This window comes from Electrona antarctica (genome assembly GCF_951216825.1).
Source record: "Electrona antarctica genome assembly, chromosome: 18".
Taxonomy (NCBI): Eukaryota; Metazoa; Chordata; class Actinopteri; order Myctophiformes; family Myctophidae; genus Electrona; species Electrona antarctica.
In genome coordinates, this window is record NC_136799.1 from 40,857,419 (window position 1) to 40,881,840 (window position 24,422).

General features: G+C 42.9%; 1 protein-coding gene across 1 annotated transcript in view; it reads right to left on the reverse strand.

The window, feature by feature from the left end:
• alk (ALK receptor tyrosine kinase) overlaps window positions 1-24,422 on the reverse strand; it is a 794,509-nt gene that overhangs the window by 472,532 nt on the left and 297,555 nt on the right. The window contains exon 3 of the mRNA XM_079527540.1: window positions 6,524-6,673. Within this exon, the coding sequence (XP_079383666.1) occupies window positions 6,524-6,673 (150 nt within the window). The remainder of the gene's footprint in view (window positions 1-6,523; window positions 6,674-24,422) is intronic.

Here is a 24,422-nt window from a genome sequence, read left to right on the forward strand (position 1 = left end):
GGCCTTTCATGCTAATTGTATTGCCAAGGGCGTCGCAGCCTCAAGCTGTTCTCATTAGGGGCATTAGCCGCGCCGCTAATGCCGCTAATTATCCCCCAACCGATTAACAATAGGGGAAGAGCAGGTTGCCGTGTATATAGTCACCGACTGTAGTCGCCACTAGTAATGAGTAATGTGGTAAACGTTTAACTTAAGTAAAAGTATCGATACTGCAATATAGAACTACTCCGTTAAAGCAAAAGTCTGGAATTCAAAATGTACTTGAGTAAAAGTACAAAAGTATTGGCATCAAAATGTACTTAAAGTACTGAAAGTTAAATTAAAAAAAACGTGTCCAAAGTGCCCAGGATATAGCATATGGTAGATCCGGCCCTGGTCTTCCCAAAGTGCCCAGGATATAGCATATGGTAGATCCGGCCCTGGTCTTGATAGTGCCCAGGATATAGCATATGGTAGATCCGGCCCTGGTCTTCCCAAAGTGCCCAGGATATAGCATATGGTAGATCCGGCCCTGGTCTTCCCAAAGTGCCCAGGATATAGCATATGGTAGATCCGGCCCTGGTCTTCCCAAAGTGCCCAGGATATAGCATATGGTAGATCCGGCCCTGGTCTTGATAGTGCCCAGGATATAGCATATGGTAGATCCGGCCCTGGTCTTGATAGTGGCTATACAGGGGAACCTGGCAGTGATGTTAGTCCCTGAGCAATGCAGGACCATTATTTCATTATATACAGCAGTGGTATGAGTGGTTCTCAAACTTTTTTCATTTCAAGGACCCCCAAATTGAGGGTATACGTGTGACATCATCATCAAACCAGGAAGTTATGCAGGAACGCCTACTGAGTGGCAAAAAACTACTTTCTGGCCTTGACAGCCCATACATCCACACAGAAAAGTCTTATCTGATTGCATTAAACAACATTAAACAATGTTAAACTCACTTTGCCTGTTGCTTTGCCACTCGATTTGCCACTCGATGTGCCATTCACTTTAAGCATGCGCATACTCTCTATTGTTAGCCCGCAGACCCCCATTTGAAGAGATATGCCAGGGACCCCCATTAGAGCCGAGCTACAAGCTCACAATGTGTCGCACCGCGGCACATTGTGAGCTTGTAAATTTGCTATTATCAAAAGATGTGTGCGCATTTTGGAAACTTGAAATGAGACATTCTGCACAATGAGTACTTTTACTTTTGGTACTTTAAAGGGGCATTCCACTCATTTTCAACATTTTACTATGTCATTAATATACCTTAGAGGTGTTCTGTGTTTCCTAGAACTGTAAGTATGAAAAAAATCATTAACATGGTGAATCACCTCTAAGGTATATTAATGACATAGTAAAATGTTGAAAATGAGTGGTATTCCCCTTTAAGTATCGGTAGCCTACATTTCGATGCCAATACTTTTGTACATTTACTCAAGTACATTGTGAATTGCGGACTTTCACTTGTAACAGAGTATTTTCTATATAGCAGTATTGATACTTTTACTTAAAGGAGCATTCAGTGATTTGGGTGATTTGGAAAAAAAACCCGGTCCACCCGGTAACAACATGTGCACATGCACACGCTCTACAGTGGGGGGAAGTACAACAGACCAACAGCACGTGCACCAATGCCCGCCCCCACTCGATCATGATTGGAGAAAGGCCCCTCTCATCCTGATTAGATGAAGGCTTTGCCACCCAAAGCCCAAACCGAAACTAGGGTTTTTTGACCCCAGGGGCTCACTGGGGACAGGGAGGAACTCCTTATATGGTCAGCACACTTTATAGTAGGGAGGATTATCCAAAAAAGAAAAAATAAGTGATATTTGAATTAAGTGAAATCACTGAATATACCTTTAATCCATTGAGACCTGGAACACATCCATGTCACGTTAGCGTTAGCGTAACCACATTAACCATTAACCCATTTTGGGGCGGGAACCCGTTTTGGTGTTTTAAACATTGTTATAATTTAGCTATTGAAAAATAGCAGATCTACAAGCTCATAGCGCGCCACCGAGTGGCGCGCTATGAACTTGTAGGTCTGCTATTGAAAAATCGTTAAAATATGCCTCAAATCTTTCCGAAAATTGTCATGATTTAGAAAACTTTTTTTTTTTAATTTTGACGTCAGGCCTGAATGGGTTAAGTAAAACATTTGAGTACTTTTTTCCACCGCTGATTTGTGGCATGTTGTGCTAAATGAGCCCCTCCCACACACTCTGTAGTAGTAGCAAAACGTGTGTTTTGAACACAAAATGGTGGAAAATCCTGTCAGACGGAAATGGGCAAATGGCAAATGGTGCATTTATATAGTGCCTTTATCCAAGGCGCTTTACATAGATGCATTACATTCACCCATTCATACACCGATTGCGGCGGAAGCCATGCAAGGTACCAACCAGCACATCGGGAGCAATTTGGGGTTCAGTGTCTTGCCCAAGGACACTTCGACATGTAGACAGGAGGAGCCGGGATTCGAACCTCCGACCCATGGATCATTGGACGACCTGCTCTACCTCCTGAGCCACAGTCGTGGCTGTATGGGGAGTTGTGTGAGAAGCCAAGGAATGCAGAAAAAAAAGAAATGCATAATATGTGTAGGCTACATTGTACTGCATTTCAAAGATTTATAGGCCAAAAGGTGGAGCCGCTTGTTATGGCAGCACCATAAGGCCGATTTGCTCACGGATGTCGCACGCACGCACGCACGCACGCACGCACGCACGCACGCACGCACGCACGCACGCACGGACAGACGGGTCTAAAAACTTATTGTCCTTAGCCTGGCAGAGAAAACCTGCCCTGACAAGTCGCGTACAGTATAGTAGTGCATTTGTTCCCTCTGTCCATCACATAAGGAGAATTTCTGATGAGCACATTACGAATTGTCTGCATGCACGACGCGGGGAACAAGAAATTAAAGTTTAATTGGGATAAGTTATGCAGCAGCAGGAATATCAAAGACAATAAGGCATAAAGTGATCGACTCAAAGGCCATATGAAGTCTCTGTGGTTATCTCTCTTTGACGCCACCATCTCTGCGATAATCAAAGTCTTGCATGCACTGATGCAAAGAACGGAAAACCTGATTGAGGTAGGCGGCCGGGTACAAAGGAAATATATGTGCATAATTACGTGCGAGCCCGCACTTTGCCACAATGCAGTCTGAGGGTCCTGAATAATTGAGCCAGGCAAGCTGCTGTCACTGTGAATTGCACGAGTGCCTGCAAGGTAAAATGAATGCAATATTTGGGGGGGGGGTGAAATGTTATGTTTATGCTGTGATCTGTCGAAACGCCATCTTACACCTAAAAATAACCTATGAATTTAGGAGTAACAATTCTGAGGATGTTTGTAAGCAATAGTTAGTGGTACAGGACGAAACAAGGTGAAATAGTGGGTGGCGTGGGGTTACTACGTTTACGATGAACCAAATAATCCAGACTTTTTTCAACGAATCGATTTACCACTTGTAGATCGGCTATGTTCACTATGTTTGGAAATGACATGCCCAAATGTATCATGAAGGAGATTCTCAATTTTCAATATATATTATTTTTTATAATTTATCTAATTGATTAGTTAGATTAACTGCACACTTAAATACAATCAAGCAGACGTTTTAACGCTTTAAATAAGGCCACATACTTCACACAACACTTCACAGGACCACTTCACCACTTTTCAACCTATCTTCATATAATAACTAATAATCATGATAAAATGGCACGATTTTTTTCTACTCAGTCTGTGTCTCATAGGAGGGCTGTGGGCAGTTTAGAAACCGTCTTCCAGTGACATCATCATTAGGCAGATTATTTTTTAAATTTTCATTATCGTGAGAACGATGGCTTCCATTTTCGCATTGCGACTTTTCAGGACTAGAAAGCCTGCAGTTTTTATTAGCTTTTATTCCCCATCGATGATGTCACTGGAAGACGGTTTCTAAACTACCCACAGCCCTCCTATGAGACACAGACCGAGTAGAATAAAATTGTGCCATTTTTTCATGATTATTAGTGAGGACCTATTATATGAAGATAGGTTGAAAAGTGGTGAAGTAGTCCTTTAAGTTTTTCTGTCCCTGAGATCTCGCCATTTCTAGTGACAAACCTTTCTGGATTTTTTTTCTGGAGGAAAGCAGGGTGAAAGCAGGGTGAAAAATGTAGCAGAGCCGAACGCCAAGATAGAATGTTATATGCACACTTGTATTCCCATTCTAATATCTATAATAAATATTTGTTCAATCTATTCATGAGTTATCTGACTTAACTGAAGCTCGCAAGAATCTTCAGTGACACAGCAGATGGAGAGGTGACCATAGGGGGCTGTATTATTCGGAATGAGATACACAACAGCTTGCATGAAAAAAAAACCCAATTGCAGCGGCCTGCAATACATCACTATGTGATTTCATCTGTCATCTCTGTCAACATACATTTGGCAAAGGAATATGTGACTAAATTTGACTGAGGGACTGCCATTGGATTTTTTGGAATTTTCGTTTTTTCATGTCATATGGAAGCAGGGAATCATAGCTTCAAATGGACATATTGGTTGTTCAGTTTGACCCACCCGTTTTGGAGATATGGCTTATAGAGTAATGTCTTGCAGAAAACAACAAGTTGAGAAAACAGGCTTGAAAGGTTCACTTTTGTGGTCTCTAACATTACACCTAGCTACATGTTTGGGCATTTATTTCATATTTACATGCCGATTTCAGCTCTGACACTTATTTCAGACATGCTCTAGTATGTGAAGAGTCTGCCTGTGCTATTAACTCATTTTGGAAAAAAAAAGGGGGTTTTCTCCTCTGGTGAAAAGCTGTAATGTGCGCGATGGCAGTCTCTCAGTCAAATCTGGTCACATATGTCGAGAGGTCCACAGGGAAAGAGTATGCACCGAAGATAGTACAGTATACTACTAAGTTTGTTTACTTCTGTGAGAGTAAGTCATCGCGTCGGCCTGTCTGTCAAAATGTTCAAGCTCAAACCGAGAGCTGCAGGTCTCCGCTTATCACCGCTTCAAGTGCTATGTGGCTTCTTTTTTTCGCCATGTTCTTTTTCGAGTGACATATCACATCACAAAAGCGTTTTCGCAGGCGCATGCATTTGGCCGTAGGCAGCACTATTTTATATTTCCACTATCTTTCACCAGCCGAGTCACACAACCAGGCCATTGTGTTGGCTTGTCTTTAGAGAGAAAACATGGCCAATGTGCGCGTAAATATAAGGAAACTACGTCCAAACACTGCAAATACTCATGTCTACTACTGTATGCTCCATTATGCCAATACTTTATCTAATTAGCAGTCAATGCAGTCAAAGTTGTCCTGCAATTAGCCTGTGTACTGTATGAGGTTTGGGCATGACAATTAAACAGACCTAGCTGCCTCTCTCCACTTCACCATCGCCCCAGGCCAGGGCGATAAGATGACATTTCTCATCTTCCAGACACGTCCACATTAATCAACAGTCTAACAAGCAAAATTGGAGTTTGATACACTGGCAAATTCACACCATCCCTGACTGTCGGGCCACATAAAAGCAAATCTGAGGGAGCTCAATAGTAAGCAATGTGTCGCTTTCGTGGTTGAAACCTTGTATGTCCAAAATGGTTAATAATACTCAGAAAATGGGGACAAAATTGGAACCCGTGTTCCAATTGTTCCATTGTAGTCCAAGTTCTCGTTAACACTTTATATTGGTTAAACAAAAAGTTTTATATTTATATAAAATAACCCAAAGAAAGACAATAAAAAATAGCCGATCAATAGCTCACAGCATTTTGCAATGCGTTGCAGATCAGCAATTGTTGGTACTTCCGTGTGACACTGTAGTATGACTAAGTAGGGGAGTAATTCATTTACATTAAAAAAAAAAAAAAACATAAAAATGGAGATAAAAGGTTTCTTGCCCGACAGCCACAAATTACTGTCTGTTTTCCTCCCGTCACCCTTGTTTACCGGATTGCCTGTGTCTGTCGGGCGCACTGGCGGAGTTTGAAAGACAGTTAACTCCACTTGAAGGGATAATAGGGTACACACATCAAACCAACAACTATCAGCGCACTATACAGTTGGAGGCCATCGATATTGTCCTTTTCTTTTTGCTGAGGTTTGCGTGATCTGTGCAAAACCCCTTTTGGTGTTTTAAACATTATGTTATAATTTAGCTAACTATTGACTATTGACTATTGAAAAATAGCAGATCTACAAGCTCATAGCGCGCCACCGAGTGGCGCGCTACGAGCTTGTAGGTCTGCTATTTTTGAAAAATCGTGAAAATATTTATTTCAGAAAACTGGAGGATTTAGAAGGATTTTTTTTTAAATTTTGAGGTCAGGCCTAAATGGGTCAAATGATAAGGGACAATATCGGTGGCACCCAACTGTACACACATCAAACCAACAACTATCAGCACACTATACAGGGATGAAAAGTGGCACAGCAGCCAGCAGCTCGACAGGTTTGGGGGGGGGGTCGGGTTGAAGAATGAACTTCCCCTGCAAACGGGGGGAGGCTGATACCTTCAGTCTTACCTTCCTCCCACCCCTGGGGACTTCCGTCGTTCTTCTCGGCCCGCGGGTCCTCGGCAGCCACTATGCTCCATGTGAATTCTGGGTTAGCCCCCGGGGGGTGTCGCTCACACGACTTGGTATTGCCGGGGCAGCGGAAATCTGGAGGAGATGAGAGACATTCATTTTTTTTTATAAGTGAGTCAGGTATTAAAAAGAAGAAGAAAAAAAACCGATGTGATTTATTGTAACTCTTTGGCACAGTCATGCAGGCGTTGATATTTCTGCTTCTTATTCCCTCTCATAAATCATTATAATTCAAAGTGGAAGTACGTAATACTACGTATGTTAGGATGGGTGTTATTCGTATGCAACCGTGTTCGCTCACGTGCAAACACTACAAAGGTGTGCAAATACATGTATCCAAATAATATTTGGATGTATTTGCACACCAAATAGTATGTGTTGGTGTCTGTGGACATACAAACATCTCAGGCAACACATTTGAGGAGGCCAAAGATCACGTTTTTTTAATTATTATTAGTTATTTGTAAGTCTGTGTAAGTCTCCCAAGAACGTCCGACAATAGCCGAGCTAAAAGCCCACCGCGACACCGCCATGCGACAAAGTATGAATCTTTAGCACTACCAAAAAGCTCACGGCCTCACGCCACTTTCAGGATTGTGTTTTAGTCATTTCTTATTTTTTGGCATTACATAATAGATATACAAGATCAGGCTGTTTGTCTGCCATTTGTGTGCCATTGTTTTGTTTATTTTGCCATTCAGAAACAGCTGTATATTTGTCCTCTTTCAGCTCTCCAAATGCTCTCCAAGTCATTGCCAACAGCCCACACCCAAGCCCCCCCCCGTCCCTGTCACTTTTCCACCGCCATTGCCAAACTCCTTACTGCAGCACCGGCTTCCCGCCCAGCCACAAATCAAAATCACTTTGATTGTTTCTGGTACTGAATGACTGTTTTGTAAACAGAGATTACTATAGACTTGGGCACAGTCCTTGATTACTGCTTTAGGGTATAAACTATAAACGCTGTCTCTGGCGCTGGGTTTCTCTCATGGAAGCTATTCCTCTGATTGCTACCAATTATGCATGACAGGTCCCCCGATATGTAACTAAACAAACTGGCGCTTTAACTAAAAGGAAGCCTCAAAGTCCACTTTATAAACTGCAACTCCGCAGCTATACGCTTAAAGACTAGAACAATATGAATCATTCATATCGGTACAAACATTTCAGAGCGGCATTGTTCCAAGATTCCCTGCATTTATTAAGACAGGCCAGCAAAGAGAGAGGCTGCAAGGTGCTGGGGATGCATCGATATATATATATCGACCGTGCGTGCGTATAGATACTCCTGTTCAAATATTACTCGACTATGAGTCAAAACTGTTCCGTCTTAATGTGTACTTGAGTTTAACCCATTTAGGACGGAGACCAGATTCTACAAATGCAATGTAAATGCAAGAGAAGAAATGACGCCGTAAGGGGAAGTGGGAGTGACGTCAGGACATTGGTACTCTATTGCAGGGGTTCTCAACGTTTTTGGCCGGGGACCCCCGGAAATGCTTTGGCAATGTCTCGGGACCCCCGCCCCGCCCCCTCCCGACCCCCAATATAAATTGACTGCTACAATAACCTTAAACCATTTTGGGGCGGGAACCCCTTTTGGTGTTTTAAGCATTATGTTATAATTTAGCTATTGAAAAATAGCAGATCTACAAGCTCGTAGCGCGCCACCGAGTGGCGCGCTACGAGCTTGTAGGTCTGCTATTTTTGAAAAATCGTGAGCAGGGGTTGAGAACCCCTGCTCTATTGGACCATCGGCACACTTTGTGTGTGCGCGCACGCACGCACACACGCCAATAGCCAAGTACTGGACAGAGAGGCCATGCAGTTATTATACTCTCCGTGTCTGTTCTGTACTTGTACAGTACTTATCTTTAACACTGTGTCATTGTTGTCACCGTGGCACAGACAGCTTGCAGTCCTGCTTTGACTGTCACCTCGAAAGGCACAGAAACAGGTGGCCAACGGGACAAGGAGGTAAGAACGCCACACAGATAGTGTCGTCTTATTATGGGATGGCACCGCGTCTCGAACGCTTGACTTATCGTGCCGGTTGAGCAGTACTAGTGAAAAGTAACTACGTGCATTTATTCAAGAACTGTGCAATCTTCGGGTAGCCTACCTTCGCTCAAGTATTTCCACGTTTCAGAATTTTCTACTAATGTATATATATATCTAAAATATACGATTGTGTTTTTTTTTCCTCACTACATTATAATACAGTTGTAGTAAGATTCAGTCAGTTTACTACTTTTTCAGGCGTCCAAATCCATCCGTCCTATTATCCGAGTATTTCTACACTGCAGTATTTCTACTTGTACTTAAATAGGCATTCCACTAGGCATTCCACTCATTTTCAACATCTTACTATGTCATTAATATACCTTAGAGCTGTTGTGTGGAAATAAATCATTTTTTTCAGACCTCCAGTTCTAGGAAACACAGAATGGGGGGACTCTAACAGCTCTAAGGTATTTTATTGACATAGTAAAATGTTGAAAATGAGTGGAATGCCCCTTTAAAAAGGAGCACTTTGCTCATTTCCTGATTGGTCCTCCCTCCACACTAATGCTCATTATAAAATGGCACAATTTCCATCTACTCACTGTGTTTCTATGGGCAGTTCAGAAACCTGCCTGCCAATGAGATCATGCATTAGCATTCCAAGTGAATAGAAACTAAAGCCTTTCTTTCCGCGGATAGTTAGCATGCTGAAATACGAGCCATGGATACCGATGTTGTCACTGGTAGGCAACTAATGGACCAGTGGGCTCTATGTGTCCTTGAGTGGGTTCCAAATGGCCCGTACGGGCGTGTAACTCCGATAGTGTACAAAATAATGGAACCAAATGGACCGGTAGAGTTATGGGAGTCCTTGGAATAAAAAATGATTGAGAACCACTGCACATTAAATGGAACAGAGCCTTAATTAGTATCAGTGGTAACACCTGTGAAGGAAGTAGGGAAGGGGCGCGGAAGTAGGAAGAGTGCATGGAGCCCCATTATATGAAGACAGATCGAAAATGGGTGAAGTGATCCTTTATGCAAAGAAATAAATAAAAAACATCAAATCCGAGTTCATTTCCCACCACTGTGCACCAGGCAACCCAAAGCAATTCCGCCCTCTGTGAATGGAGACATCCCTGTTCACCGCAGGGATCGGACCAATGCCTCGGGCCTTCAGGTAAAGAGGGTTGTTGTCAAGTGCGGCGGTATGACACGCGGCGGGAGTTCAGGCATTATTGGGGTAATACAAAAGAGCCCTCGCACACGGTACTTTGCGGGGAAATTGCAGAGGCCACTCATCCCCCCTGCTTCGCCCTCTCTATCTCTGTCTTTCTCCTTCCCCTTGCACCCCCCCCCCCCGCGTCCCCTGTGGACAGGCCACTCGCGGAGACGTCCCTGCAGCTTGGTAAATGGCGATATGTCTCGGAGAAGAGGACTCCATCAGTTTCAAATGACTTCTCCCCATGGTTCCGAGGCGAGATGCACTCAGAGTGACACTCAATCAGCATCGTGAGTCCACCGCACTTAACAGTCCCCTCGGATGGCGTTTGGCGGAGCAACACAGTGACACAGCTGGGGCACACGAGCAGGTGGGGCTGGACGGTGTCCGACGCCGGCCCAGGCGGATTGACCAGCCTGCGTCGGCAGTCTCTTTATCCTGAGCGTCTGAATGACGTCCATTTAGAACACAGTGCCTTGTGATATTTGGATGTACACTCACTGCATGCAGTCCCAAGGGCCACAGTTCACCCCTATTTAAGCGGCACTGCTATAAGCTTCTACAACGGACTTTGTTTGTGTGTTGTGAATACCGGTATGCATGTATCCAGTGGTGGAAAAAGTACTCAATTGTTTTACTTAAGTAAAAGTATCAATACTGCAAGTAAAAGTCCGGTTCAAAATCTACTTGAGTAAAAGTACAAAAGCATTGGTTTCTAAATGTACTTAAAGTAGGCCTACCAAAAATAAAAGTACTCATTGTGCAGAATGTGTCATTTCAAGTTTTCAAATGTATACAAATCTTTTGAAAATAGGCGATCTACAAGCTTACAATGTGTCGTGCCTTCACATTGTGACACATTGTGAGCTTGTACATTGCCTATTTTCAAATCCATCTATCCATCCATCCATCAATCAATCTACAGTTGGAGGCCATCGATATTGTCCTTTTCTTTTTGCTGAGGTTTGCGTGATCTGCGCAAAAGGACAGTTAACCCATTTTGGGCGGGAACCCCTTTTGGTGTTTTAAACATTATGTTATAATTTAGCTATTGAAAAATAGCAGATCTACAAGCTCATAGCGCGCCACCGAGTGGCGCGCTACGAGCTTGTAGGTCTGCTATTTTTGAAAAATCGTGAAAATATTTATTTCAGAAAACTGGAGGATTTAGAAGGAATTTTTAAAATTTTGAGGTCAGGCCTAAATGGGTCAAATGATAAGGGACAATATCGGTGGCACCCAACTGTATGAGCAAGGGAGTCAACACAAAGCTGCAACTAATTGCATTACACATACAGTACGTGATGGCACACACTCACTGTTTAAAAAGACACAATGAATGGCACTGCACTTCACCCTCGCTGCACTTGCAAATGCACGTCGTACACACGTGGGAAGGCAAAGCGTGAATGCACTCATTCACGATGGATGCACTAGCGTGCGCACGCTAGGGCATTAAGCAACTAGTCGACTAGTTTACTAGTCGACTAGTAAATCCACTAGTCGACCTTGTTGGTACTAGTTGACTAGTTGATAAGAAAAAAAAAATATATATATATATATATATATATTTTTTTTTTTTAGTTTCCCGATTTTAGGCCTCAAGATCAAGTAGATTATAGTTATAGTCACCATGTACACAGTTTTTCAATGTACAAATTATTAAAAAAAAAAAAAAAAAATTATTTTTTTAATTTATTTTTTACATAATAGGTAGTTAAACAACTAGTCGACTAGTAAACTAGGCAACTAGTCAACTAGTAAAATGACTAGAAGTCCTAGCGCACGCACGCACACACACGTGGACAGACACGGTGCACTTGCACACAGAAGGAGCATGCACACGTACACACAACTCACAGTATGCCGTTTCAATTGTTAATAAGCCTAATTTCAACACCTGGTTGTTATTTACATTAAGTGGCGATGGACGGGGGATGTAACATTGTTCCTGTAACGTAAAACTCAAAGACACCAATTACTTCACTCTAGGGTGCAAATGGGATTCCTCTTCACACAGCTTGCCATTTTAATCTCGCTGATGGCCATACCGTCAGAATAAGTTATCGATGACTTGAGCTAGTGGATGGGACGCCCATGCCTAATGAGACGGCGTTGCAGCACTGCGTTAGGGCGACTTTAATCCATTGAGACCTGGAACGCATCCATGTCACGTTAGCGTTTAACCACATTAACCATTAACCCATTTTGGGGCGGGAACCCCTTTTGGTGTTTTAAACATTGTTATAATTTAGCCATTGAAAAATAGCAGATCTACAAGCTCATAGCGCGCCACCGAGTGGCGCGCTATGAACTTGTAGGTCTGCTATTTTTGAAAAATCGTTAAAATGTGCCTCAAATCTTTCCGAAAATTGTCATGATTTAGAAAACTTTTTTTTTTTAATTTCGACGTCAGGCCTGAATGGGTTAAATTCCATGCTGTATGAGGCTTAGAGGACATTATAGGGAGCGGCCATCGCATGGCTACTTAGCCAAAGTCAAGTAGGCTAAATGGTTTCCATGTCACAAAAGTTGTTTGTAGTCGGTTGCAACCGGGGACTTATGGAATGTGGAAGGGAGGGGGGGGGTATTGAAGAGTTCAAGGTCGTGGTTAAAAGCTCATTGCCTTGCATTCGATAAATGTCTGCACTGCTTGGCTTGAGTGATGCAGGGTGTTACAGTATAGGCTACATGGGCCCTAAATGTATGCGGTGCTGAGATCAGCACAGCCTCTACTGAGCTATGTTGATGCAAACTGTGTGGAATTGTATTTGTCATGTGGTTGGCCCGTGTTAATGGCTTAAACACATTCAGCACGGGGTCGGATTTAAATTTGAATGGGTTATAATAACCACATTGGCCGAGACCTGTTATTAACGAACGCAAGATGCTTTCTGTTGGTTTGTTTGCAATAGGATGACTTTTTGAGTGGTGCTAGCCACTCATACTACGAACTATGTCTGTCACCATGTCCAAATGAATACGGAAATAGAGTTGCTTTACCACCACGTGTCACTGTTGAGCAGCCTAACACACACACACACACACACACCCATTGACCACTGCCACACACACACACCCATTGACCACTGCCACACGGGGCGGCGGTGGCTCAGGGGTAGAATTTCCGGATGGTAACCGCAAGGTTGCCAGTTCGAACCCGGGCTCCCCCAGTGTCGAAGTGTCCTTGAGCAAGACACTGAACCCCTAATTGCTCCTGATGTGCTGGTTGGTGCCTTGCATGGTTTCCACCGCCATCGGTGTATGAATGTGTGTGTGAATGGGTGAATGTAATGCACAATCTATGTAAAGCGCCTTGGATAAAGGCGCTATATAAATACACCATTTACCATTTACACACACACACCCATTGACCACTGCCACACACACCCATTGACCACTGCCCCACACACACACACACCCATTGACCACTGCCCCACACACACACACCCATTGACCACTGCCCCACACACACACACACACCCATTGACCACTGCCCCACACACACACATTGACCACTGCCCCCCACACACACACACACACACACACACACACACACACACACACACACACACACACACACACACACACACACACACACACACACACACACACACACACACACACACACACACACACACACACACACACACACACACACACACACACACACACACACACACACACACACACACACACACACACACACACACACACACACACACACACACACACTTTTGTTCCATTGGTCCACTTCTTATAAGTGGACCAGTGTTTTATAATAGCTACTATGCGAGTCAAGATTATAATCTGCAATATTCCTAATAAACACCTTCACTCCCGTTGCCGATACTCAAATTAAAACAGTGGATTACAATGCGATAATAGTTAACATAAGGTTTACTCTCTGGCGTACTGCATGCACGTGTGTGTGCCCGCGCCGAATGTACAGTATACATAGGCATTTCGGTCATTTGAAAAGTACAAGCTGTTTTCAAAAGATTTTTTTTACACTTGAAAACAAAAACAAACTGGACATTGTGCATAATCAGTACTTTTGCTTTTGGTACTTTAAGTACATTTTGATGCCAATACTTTTGTACTTTTACCCAAGTACATTTTTAATTCAGGACTTTTACTTTACCCACCACTCCACAATATGAGGTCGAGAGATACGAGTCAACTGGGGTTTTGAACAAGATCTGAATAGATCGTTTAGTTTCTGCCTCCTCCAGCGAGAGACCAAGACAACGAGAATTGATGACTTACCAAATGACCACGAACAGAGTTTTTATTGCCCATTCATCCTTATTCGAGCCCCCCCCCCCCCCCCCAACCACCACCCCTTTCTCAATATCTTAATATCCTCTGAATAGGTATTCATATCCTGTCTGACATTACTTCACAAGGGTGCCTTTGAGCATGTCATTATGCCATCGGAGACAACAGCTAATTCTAATTTAACGGAGTGCCTATACTGCCCATAAAGAGAACCTTGTTTCACATACGAAAACAATTCCCACAAGGTCCGACTATTCTTCCTTATTAATGTTCTTCCCTTTCTTTTGTCCTTCATTGCTCATTATGTTGCAGCAGGTCATGACAACCAGTCGTTTCAACAACAAGAAAATGGCTTGCTCTTGGTTAAACGCACAGAGCAATTACTGGCAGCGCAGCGTTTGAACTTATTGGTTCCCTTCCTTCAAGTAACATGGCGGTATAATCATAATCATAAAACCTATGTTTGAGTGTGAAATCTTCCACTATAGTCCTTGAGGTATTACGGGGCAGATCAATCCGGTACTCAGAAGTTTAAAGGTAAAACTACTGCCGATTAGAATTTTTATATTAAGATGTTTAAATGTTTTAAAGAGTTGTTCCATAATTTATAAATGCTAAGCGGAGGATTCATTAGCAGCCTGACCCTGGTTCACCTTGAAGCAAAACGCCATTAAAAGGACCTATTTGAATGAATAAAACATAATTTTAACCAATCTGTATGTAGTATAACTAGTGCATGCGCAGTGGTTGTGACTTGTGAGGTGGTCTCCCTACTCTTCCATTGAGACATTTAGGCCTGCTTTACACTGGCAGCCACATCTAGCCTGAATCTAGCCTGAATCAGATCTGTGTCACTTCAAGATAGAAATCCGATTAGCTTAAATAAGTCTAAATGCAGACAGGTCACATGGAATCCGATTTTTTTCAAATGTGACTTGAGTCACATCCAGAGGTGGTTTCAAATCCGATTTAAATCCGATCTGAGGAGATCTGTCTCAGTCTGAATGCAACGACCACATGAAGTGACCTGAGTCACATATCAAGCTGTCCAAACGTCACCTGCAGCGCGACCCGAGCGCTACTGACGTGACTTCATTACAGAGCACGAGTAGTATTTTAAGTATTAAACAAGAGACAGAGAAAAACAACCAAACGAGAGCAAAAGAAAACAAGCGACAGGACAGAAAAGAGAGGAAAACAATAGTGCAACACACGTTTGTTTTATAGGAATAATGTCTCTTCATTATGTCAGCACAGCACTATACTGCGGAGCCGTAGTGTAGGCTACCAAAGTCCTGACGTCACTTTCTCATCCCCTAGTCCAGGGTCACAGAAGTTTCATTTTTAATAGTCTCATATAAGCATTGTGGTTCAAAAATAAATAAACTGTCAAAACGATATGTCGGGGAGGTGTCTCTGTATCGTTACAACAGTCAGTCACTCATATTTGATAAAGTCTATTTCTAGCGAAAATGTTAATAATTCGGCGGCAGTAACATTCACGTTTTCTCTCAGTCAGTTGATTCTTTATATCCATGTGAGTCAAACCGCTGTGATCATTTGTTTATTTTTGGAACACAGTTCTTATTTGAAGCGATATGAAGAAGTTATTGGAATTCCGAAGGGGGGAGGCGGTTAAATGCAAACCGGGTAGGATGTGAAATGACGCTCCTCCTGTCATATCGCTGGTGAAGAGGCGCACTGGAGGATGCATCCGTACAATATTCTAAACTTCTCAAAATGTAGGCTACAGAAACAAGGCCGTTTATTAGGATATTTCTCGCGGAATGGTAGAGAACAGCTACACGCGGTCCTATCTGCAATGTGAGATTGTTGTTACGCATTGTTCCAATGCGTAACGTGCGTCGGGTCGGCTACCCCCCAAAAAACAGACATACAAGCTGTCGACAGGCCGTTTCATGGCGTGTTGATAGCTTGCAGATCTGTTCTTTTGGACAACATAATCAATGATGCACGGCGCGCGATGGAATATAGGCTACAAGCCTACAACTAAACATGTTTGTGACCAAATAAGCCTGTAGCCAGACCTCGATTAGTCTAATAGTCGACTAATCGATCGGAACGGGTCTCAGTCGACTGACAACCTCTCAGTCGATGTTCACCAAAAAAAACAAAAAAAAAAACAGTCGGGACGATTTTTTTCTTTTGGGCCGGGTGGAAAACCCCTCCGTTATAATGGTATGCTCCCAGTCCCCGCACCGCAGCATCGGGGAACACTCTGGGCAGCCAGAGTAAAGGCTGGGAGGGACCGAGCCGAGGGAGGCTACTGTACTGTAGCCTACATGTTGTTTATGCTCCGGAGTCCAGACCCATGCAGTTTAATAATATACAGTCACAACAGAATGCACACTGCTGTCTCGTGTCTCATCACAATCCCAATGCGCCACCCGTGAAGTCGGGGGGAAAATAAAAAACAGGCTGCTAGTGTTAGTGTAGGGTCGGGGATCGTTAGCTTAGCGCGTAGCTACTGATTCAACCCACTGATTGAACTTCATCTCCGCCTGTAATCTAGGTTATTTTTTTATTGACAACGTGAACGAACCCCGACACCAGCGCTGCAAAAATAGACAGATCTACAAAAACAGGCAGGACGCGATGCCTTGAGAGCTTGTGGATCAGCCTCCCCGACGGTGCGGGGAGGCAAGAGTTCTCCGGGGAGGAGGAGAAGTTACCAGGGCAGGCTACATGTTGCTGCGGCTAACAACACTGTCACCAGCCAGTGGTTGTGATGTTAGCTTGTCTTGCAGCTGCTTGTCCGTTCCAACTTCACTTCATCTCCACCTGTAACTTATTTTTTATTTTGTTACCCTGGCTGCGCAGCTGCGCTGCAAAAATAGACGGATCTACAAGCTCTCAACGCGTAGCGAACGGCGCTGCAAAAACAGGCAGGACGCGGCGCCTTGAGAGCTTATCGCCCAACCTTAATGCAAATGTGTTTTTTTTTTTTTGGGGGGGGTGCAGGGGGGTGTTCAGTCGACTATCAGTCGACTAACAGCAAATTTATTCATATTAATTTCGACTATACAAATCCTTAGTCGGGGACAGCCCTAGTAGCCAGGTAGCCTACTGTAACATTACGTGGACATGGTGGACAACATATGGAACTTGATGTTAATGCAGTAAACATTAATTACGTAGTGTTTAATAACGAGGCCGCAGCAGCCGCAGCGCACATGATCCATGAAACGCGATGTTTCAAAAACCTTCCCTCACAGACAATCCCATGCTCTTATCAACATATTAAACAATGGCAAAGTTAAATGAAGTTGGATAGCTAATGTACAGCTAAACATATGTGTTTACTTCCGCCGTTTTAATATTTAAATGTTATGATGAAAGGCATCAGTGTGTGCGCCTTGCCACTGTGGAATGAAATCAGCTGAGATCCACGCAGCTGAGGTTCATTTGTGCAATTGTACTGCGGGGGTGTTATTTTTTATTTATTTCATTCATTAATGTGGGTCCAAAAAAATACAGTAATGACTCTCGTGTGTGTGTGTGAGTGATATTGATCAACGGGCTGACGGCATTGCAAACCGGAAAAAAACTACTCGGTTACCACGGTAACCAAAGCAGATATGTCGATGCAGGGCGGCTTTGCGTTGAGTTGTTAAAATCAGTCTGAATGCACAGATCGGATCTGGTCACTTGCAAACGGTAGTGTGAATGACCGGGCCAAAAGATCGGATTTGAGAAAAAAATCTGATTTGAATCAGATCTGACTTTATGTGACTGCAGTCTAAAGCCGGCCTTAGACCCTGGTGTCAGGTAGGTTGACAGTCAAAGTTATTTGACTATAACTTTGACTATTGGAAGAGGGAGACAACGGACATAACACCGCATGGATTGCAGCTTAAAAATGTGTCGGTTATGGGGCATTCTGGGATTTCTTAAAATTAAAATATATAAACAATTTATGGTTATAGATTGTCCATTTTCAAATAGCTGAAGTATATAGGATATTACTCAGAACTTGAGTAATAATGAGCTTAGTGACTTTCCAACACTGCTAATTTATCATAGGGTTCAGGACAGAGGCCTATCAAAAAAAGAAAGGTATAGTCAAGTCTATACTATAGCCTCTATGTAAAACAACGGTAAGAGTTGTAGCAGACCTCATAAGACATGAGTGGAATTGGCCCTGAGATAGTTCATAATGTAGCAGAATTATTTTGGCCCTGAACCTGCAGTAGTTCTGAAACTTTAAATTCCTTCCTCTGTGGATCTCAAGGACCCTGGACCCCACTGCCCTAAACCATGCTGTGTTTTTTTAAACCAACAGTTGAATTTGAAATCAAATCTTTTCCAGAGAGGAAGCTGGTGTACAGATATACGAAGTGGAGGGATATGGTCCTACTTTCTTGTTTTGCCTTTTTGAATCGATCGTTTTTTTAAGGGGACATTAGAGACACCAGTAACAGTGGTCGAGTCTAGTGAAGATGAATGCACGGACAGGTTTTGCCAAATCCACAACTTCTTTAACCCATTCAGTCCCGACGTCGAAATTTAAAAAAAAAAAGTTTTCTAAATCATGACAATTTTCGGAAAGAAAAAGGCACATTTTAACGATTTTTCAAAAATAGCAGACCTACAAGCTCGTAGCGCGCCACTCGGTGGCGCGCTATGAGCTTGTAGATCTGCTATTTTTCAATAGCTAAATTATAACATAATGTTTAAAACACCAAAAGGGGTTCCCGCCCCAAAATGGGTTAATGCTAACGTGACATGGATGCGTTCCAGGTCTCAATGGATTAATCTGCGATATATTCTTAATGTGACAGTAGAGTAAATGTGTAATTGCCGTAATGTGGCTATTAAAATTCTGGTACACGTCCATGACTACAATGGACGTGTACTACAAGATTTATGGCTTGGATTGTGTGTGTGTTTTTTTTTTACCATTGCCGATTGAAGACGAGAGCAGACTTTTAATCGTTCTTCTTTGGCTCAAGAAAAAAAAAGTATAAATCGAAGAGCTGAAGTGAAAAGTCAAGTCTATGAAATGACCGGTATCAGGCGCTCACTCGGGGTGGTGCAGTGGTAAAGTACCTGCCCACCGCCACAGAGTCTAGGTGTTCAAATGCACCGCGGTGCATGTGGCTTTGTCCAGCGTTTATACGAACACATTCGCTTCATGTTCGACGGAGGCCGGCGGAGAGGGCGTGATATGTCACTGCATGTACTCCTACGGGCTGGGGCGGCCTCCGTCGGCAGGGAGTGTTGGACGGGAGGAGTAGGGCGAAGGCTCCATCCTCCCGGTGGGGGCTCCTCACTGGCATGTACTTAGCCAGTAGGATACAACAGCAGTGACAACACACAGAAATGTGTATGTGGAGGGGAATCATTATTGGCATGACGACTAAATTGGGAGTAATATAAAGGGAGTAAAAATAAACAAAAAGAGTTTCATGCGGTCTTAAACCATCAAAGTTGTTTGCTTGTAGTTTTCCCATGCCCCCCCATGTAAAGCGCCTTTTGTTACTCAGAAAAGCGCTATATAAATTTGAGATATTATCATCAAAGTAATACAAGTGGTCATTACGGAATCTCATATGAATGCATAGGATGAACATATGTTTATATAAATAGATTGATTCTGATCTTGCCATCTGGCATCAGCTATAATAGTCTTCACAGGCATTTAACCAACTTAAACCCAATATACATAGTTGACCGGGGTCCCCCAAGGTCTATACTAAGTCCCCTTATGTCTCGCTCGGAGCTTGGAGTTCACCATTTCCGCTGAAAGTTCCCCTATTTTGACATAACACCAGAATAGGGACACTAGGGTTCATTTGGGGGGGAAAAAACATTTAAAAAAATTAAAATAAAACATTTCTAATCATGAATTAGAATTGAGGGGTGATGATTAGTGCCATTACCGAGTCCAGCTGCTATAGCAGAGAAACCAAATATACAGTGCAACTATACTGTCACTTGGTTGGCCAAATACTGAACATAATTCCGCCTATTTGACTAAACGGACTTCATTTAAATCCAAATCACCATCAAAAGAGTTGCCATCTGCCATCACATTTTGTCCCCCTCTTTCCGTCACTTTGATGGGATGATCACATCTGGCTGCCAACAGCCTGTGTCATCACATCACATCATGGAGGATTTAAAATGAATAAAGGCAGATCTGATCATTTATCTTATGTCCCGGGTCTCTCGACACACCTGGCCCAGTGCTTAAATTAAAGTCTATCTATGCATACTAATGCTCTTCAGGGATGGTATAGCTATACGTGGACGACGTACTCGACCCCGGGGACCGAGCACCGAGGGAATGATGCTCGCTCTAATATGTACTGGAGTTATAAAGTACTGGACTACTTACCTTATCAAAAGTATGACTTACAAAGTTACCCATCTGGTGTGTTAGCAGAGAGATGTGCAAAAATGTCAGGGTTTTCAGTACAGAGTTGAAACATGGAAGGTTTGACACAGGAATGTTTGTACATTCTCACACAGACAGTGCAAGATGTTTAGATTATGTCTTTTGTTATAAGATCAACTATTCTGCGTGAAGCCCTTTATAGGCATAACAGCCATTCAGAATGTGTGACATAGTTTCTGTAACAAGCCCTGTGGTGTGATGCAAGCAATGAGGTGCATGGGTGGAGGGAAACCAGAGGGAAAGGTTGAGGGAAGGATCTGTAACCTGGCTTTTTACTGTAAAGGTGATAATGTCCTCATTGAGACTTGAGAGCAGTGTTCCTTAGAAATGAATGGGAAACAGAATGGTCAGCATGTGGAAGTCTCTCTCTCTCTCTCTCTCTCTCTCGCTCTCTCGCTCTCTCTCTCTCTCTCTCGCTGCACTAATAACTTTGCGGTGGGCCCGTCTAGAGTTTGAATGGACTTGTATCAGTCAAAAGGGAGACATCGAAGAGGAAGGACGGATGGGGAAGGATCAACATATGTAATGTCAGAACAGGTCAGCTCCATATAAGGGTTTGAGGTCAGATGTAGAGTTGCTGGCCGGCTCCATATATGCAGATCCAGTCTTCTCCGGCTATCCAGGGTTTGACAAGGTCAAACTTCATATCTTCATATGGAGACGGCCATATATGGAGCGTCAACCATATATGGAGTCGACCATAATGGAGAGTTGACGTGTCACGAGGCTGACAACCATATATGGAGGCGTGAGCAGACTGACAGACGGGTTTTTCATAGTAATCTGCGACCTACAGTCGCAACAAGCTCACAATGCGTTTCAATGTGATGTGTTGAGAGATCTCGTAGATCATATTTCATTGTTGTTCATTCATTATACAGTACATGTACTTTCCCCCTTACTAGACATGTAGTAGAGTGAATGTATCCCAAAATACAAATACTTATTTATTTATTTTTTACTTCATTTTCTTACTCCATCACCGGGCGCTGCACACAAACTGGCCCAGTGGTAATTACAGTCCAACATCCATCTATGAATGCTATACCTCTCTAGGGATGGTACCTATGGGACAGGGTGAGAGGGGCTCTGGACATAAGGGATCGCAGCCGTAAAACAGACACAGGGGTCTGAGAACATTTATAGGCTGTAGACTAGACAGCCTATTAATGTTCTCGGGCATTTATAATTGACCGTTTTGACGCCTGCAACTCTACACTGTAGAGTTACAGGCGTCATAACGGTCAATTATAATACCGTTGCCGTCGGGCAGAAACCTCATATCTCCATATTTTAACTTTTTGGGAAAAGTAAACTTGATGGTACTGCAGCTTCACACAAAAGCATCAAAAGTAGTAGAGAAAGCATCGCTTTTCGAGCTTGTAGCTCTGCTACTTGTGTCATTTTTGTATTTGAAATCCTGAAAAGCAACAGTTTGACATATGAGGTTTCCACCCGGACAGAGGCGATATGAGGAGAGGAGGAGGAGGGTCACAAGGTCAATCTCATGTTAGTCGCTGGGAGCCATGATTCAAGGTTCATTAAATAAGGTTAGGAAGCGAACGGTGGACTCCATGCTGCTCCCTGGAAGGAAAGAAACATGCGCAATTGAGACCAAGGAAGCTGAACGCGGAAGTGTTGGCTGCATATAGCCCATTGCGCATGTTTGGTCTTCGCTTCCTGTCCTCATTTAATAGTCCTTGCCATGATTGAGGAAGTCACAAAGCTTCCATGGGAGGTCAGCGTGTACAAGCAAGTATGAGAAATACAATTCACCATTTCTCAATGTCAGGTTTACAATTTAGGCATTTAACAGACGCTCTTAATCCAAAGCGATTTACAGTAAGCAAGAACAAAACATGGTATCAAATATATAAGAATAGTCTTGATATGATGAATAAGTATGATACGTAAGCTAAGAACCAGTGTAATATCTATATAATGAAACTATGCGTATACACTATAGAGTGCTATGTATACAAAAATGCTATCTAATTTACATAAGTTGAGCCTTTGCATACGCCTGTAAGGTCGTCAAGGCTAGGGCAAGTGCTATGGCAAGTGTTACGGGTTACCACCAGTGACCCCCATAACTCTAGAGTGTGCGCTCTCAGCCTGTGGCTCACAGCAAAAAAAGCTTCTTTCCCCGAACAATCAGATATATGAACGAACTGATGAGAACCAGAGCGAAACCGGGCAAAGGAAAACGCTAGCACCCAGTTGGCGAACCTACTGTGAAGCTGTTCACGAAAAAGTTTGCTACTACAGGGAAAACATGCACATGTACATATGTTACTATTTCTCTACTCCTTGAATGCTCTTTCTTGCACTCTTGCTGTGGTTTTGTTGTTTTGAATGTTATCTATGCCGCTGCATTGTCTGTAAGGAAGCCAAACTAAAATAAGTTTTACTCTTATGTACCTGTACACAAGATGTAACAATAAAGTCCAACCTTGAACACTTGAACAGCAGGGCAAGGCAAAGTGCTCTTCCTGGCTTTCTGTCAATGTGTTCTTGAACAGATGTCCCCATTTTGGGCATGTTAATATAGGCGTAAAATATAACCTAAAAAGTGTATTTCATTTTTTTCTTCCAAAATGAATTTGGTTGGTTTCTTGCATCGTTGCCTGAATGTTACGCACATTGTAAAGCACTCTGGGTGCTACAACACAGAGATGAAGACTAATTACCATTTGACTTACTGTAGATAAAGCAATATATTCTTTCATACGTAAATAAACGGATTAAACTAAGAACAAGGTTGTAAAAGATAACGGATTGTAAACAAAACACGCTGGATCATTGCAAACAATTAAGGCCCGCAACTGCTGGTATAACCGCACAGTGCAATGGATTGGTTCTGGTTGCGTTACAAAAGGGGAATTAATTCATTGTAAAACGCGAGTCTTTCCAGTAATTAACGAGAGCGTTCCCACGGTTGCCAGTGGATCTGACCGTGTTAACGAGGATCTGTGATTAGTTAACGAGCCCGTCGTGACACGGTGACCCTGAACTCATTCATGATCAAACGCCGCGGAAGATTGAGAGCCGTGTCACGTACCACCAGTGGTGGAAAGTAACTAAGTAATTTTACTTAAGTACTGTACTTAAGTACAATTTTGAGGTATTTGTCAAATGTTATACCATAATCCCAGCCAGTGGTGGACAGTAGCAAAGTACATTTACTAGAATACTGTACTTAAGTGCATCTTGTGACTCTTTTTACTCTTTTGTCTTGTACAAGACATATTGTACTTTTGACTCCCCTACAGTACTTAAGTACTTGTGTTTTACCATGTCCACCACTGCAAGTTTGAATAATTTGAGCAGTCTGATAATTCTCACCTGTCATTTGAAATACCTATCACAGTCTGTCACAGTCACAGTAAGGGTTCAGACTAATTGAGAATCTTGTGAACATTCTGGTAGATAGGATCACACTTTTTGATTGCCTGCAAGTTTAGTCTTTCTTCCTGCTCCTGCAGAAGAAACATGTCTGCTCCACATCATCACAGAGTGGGTTTACCAATTTACTTCCATAAGTCATCTCCGTAACCCTCTGTCTAGTGATTGTGTAAGAGCAGACATCTTAATCATTCATTGGACATTGTTAACGCTGACCTGCCATCACCAGAAATGACTAAACAGGAGCAGGTGTCTCAGGAAGAAAGAAACGCCAAGCTTTCGCAAGAAGTATGATCTTCTGAGGTGGGAATGTTCACAGGTTTCTGAATTAGTCTGAACAATTCATGTGACAGTCTCCTGAGGTGACTTCATCTTGGACACAATAAAGCAGTCGTTTTCAACCCTTTTCAAATCAAGGTCCATCATTTATTCGGCATTTGAGCCACGGACCACCATTTGATGAGATTTAGCCTCTCGGACCCAAAACTAAA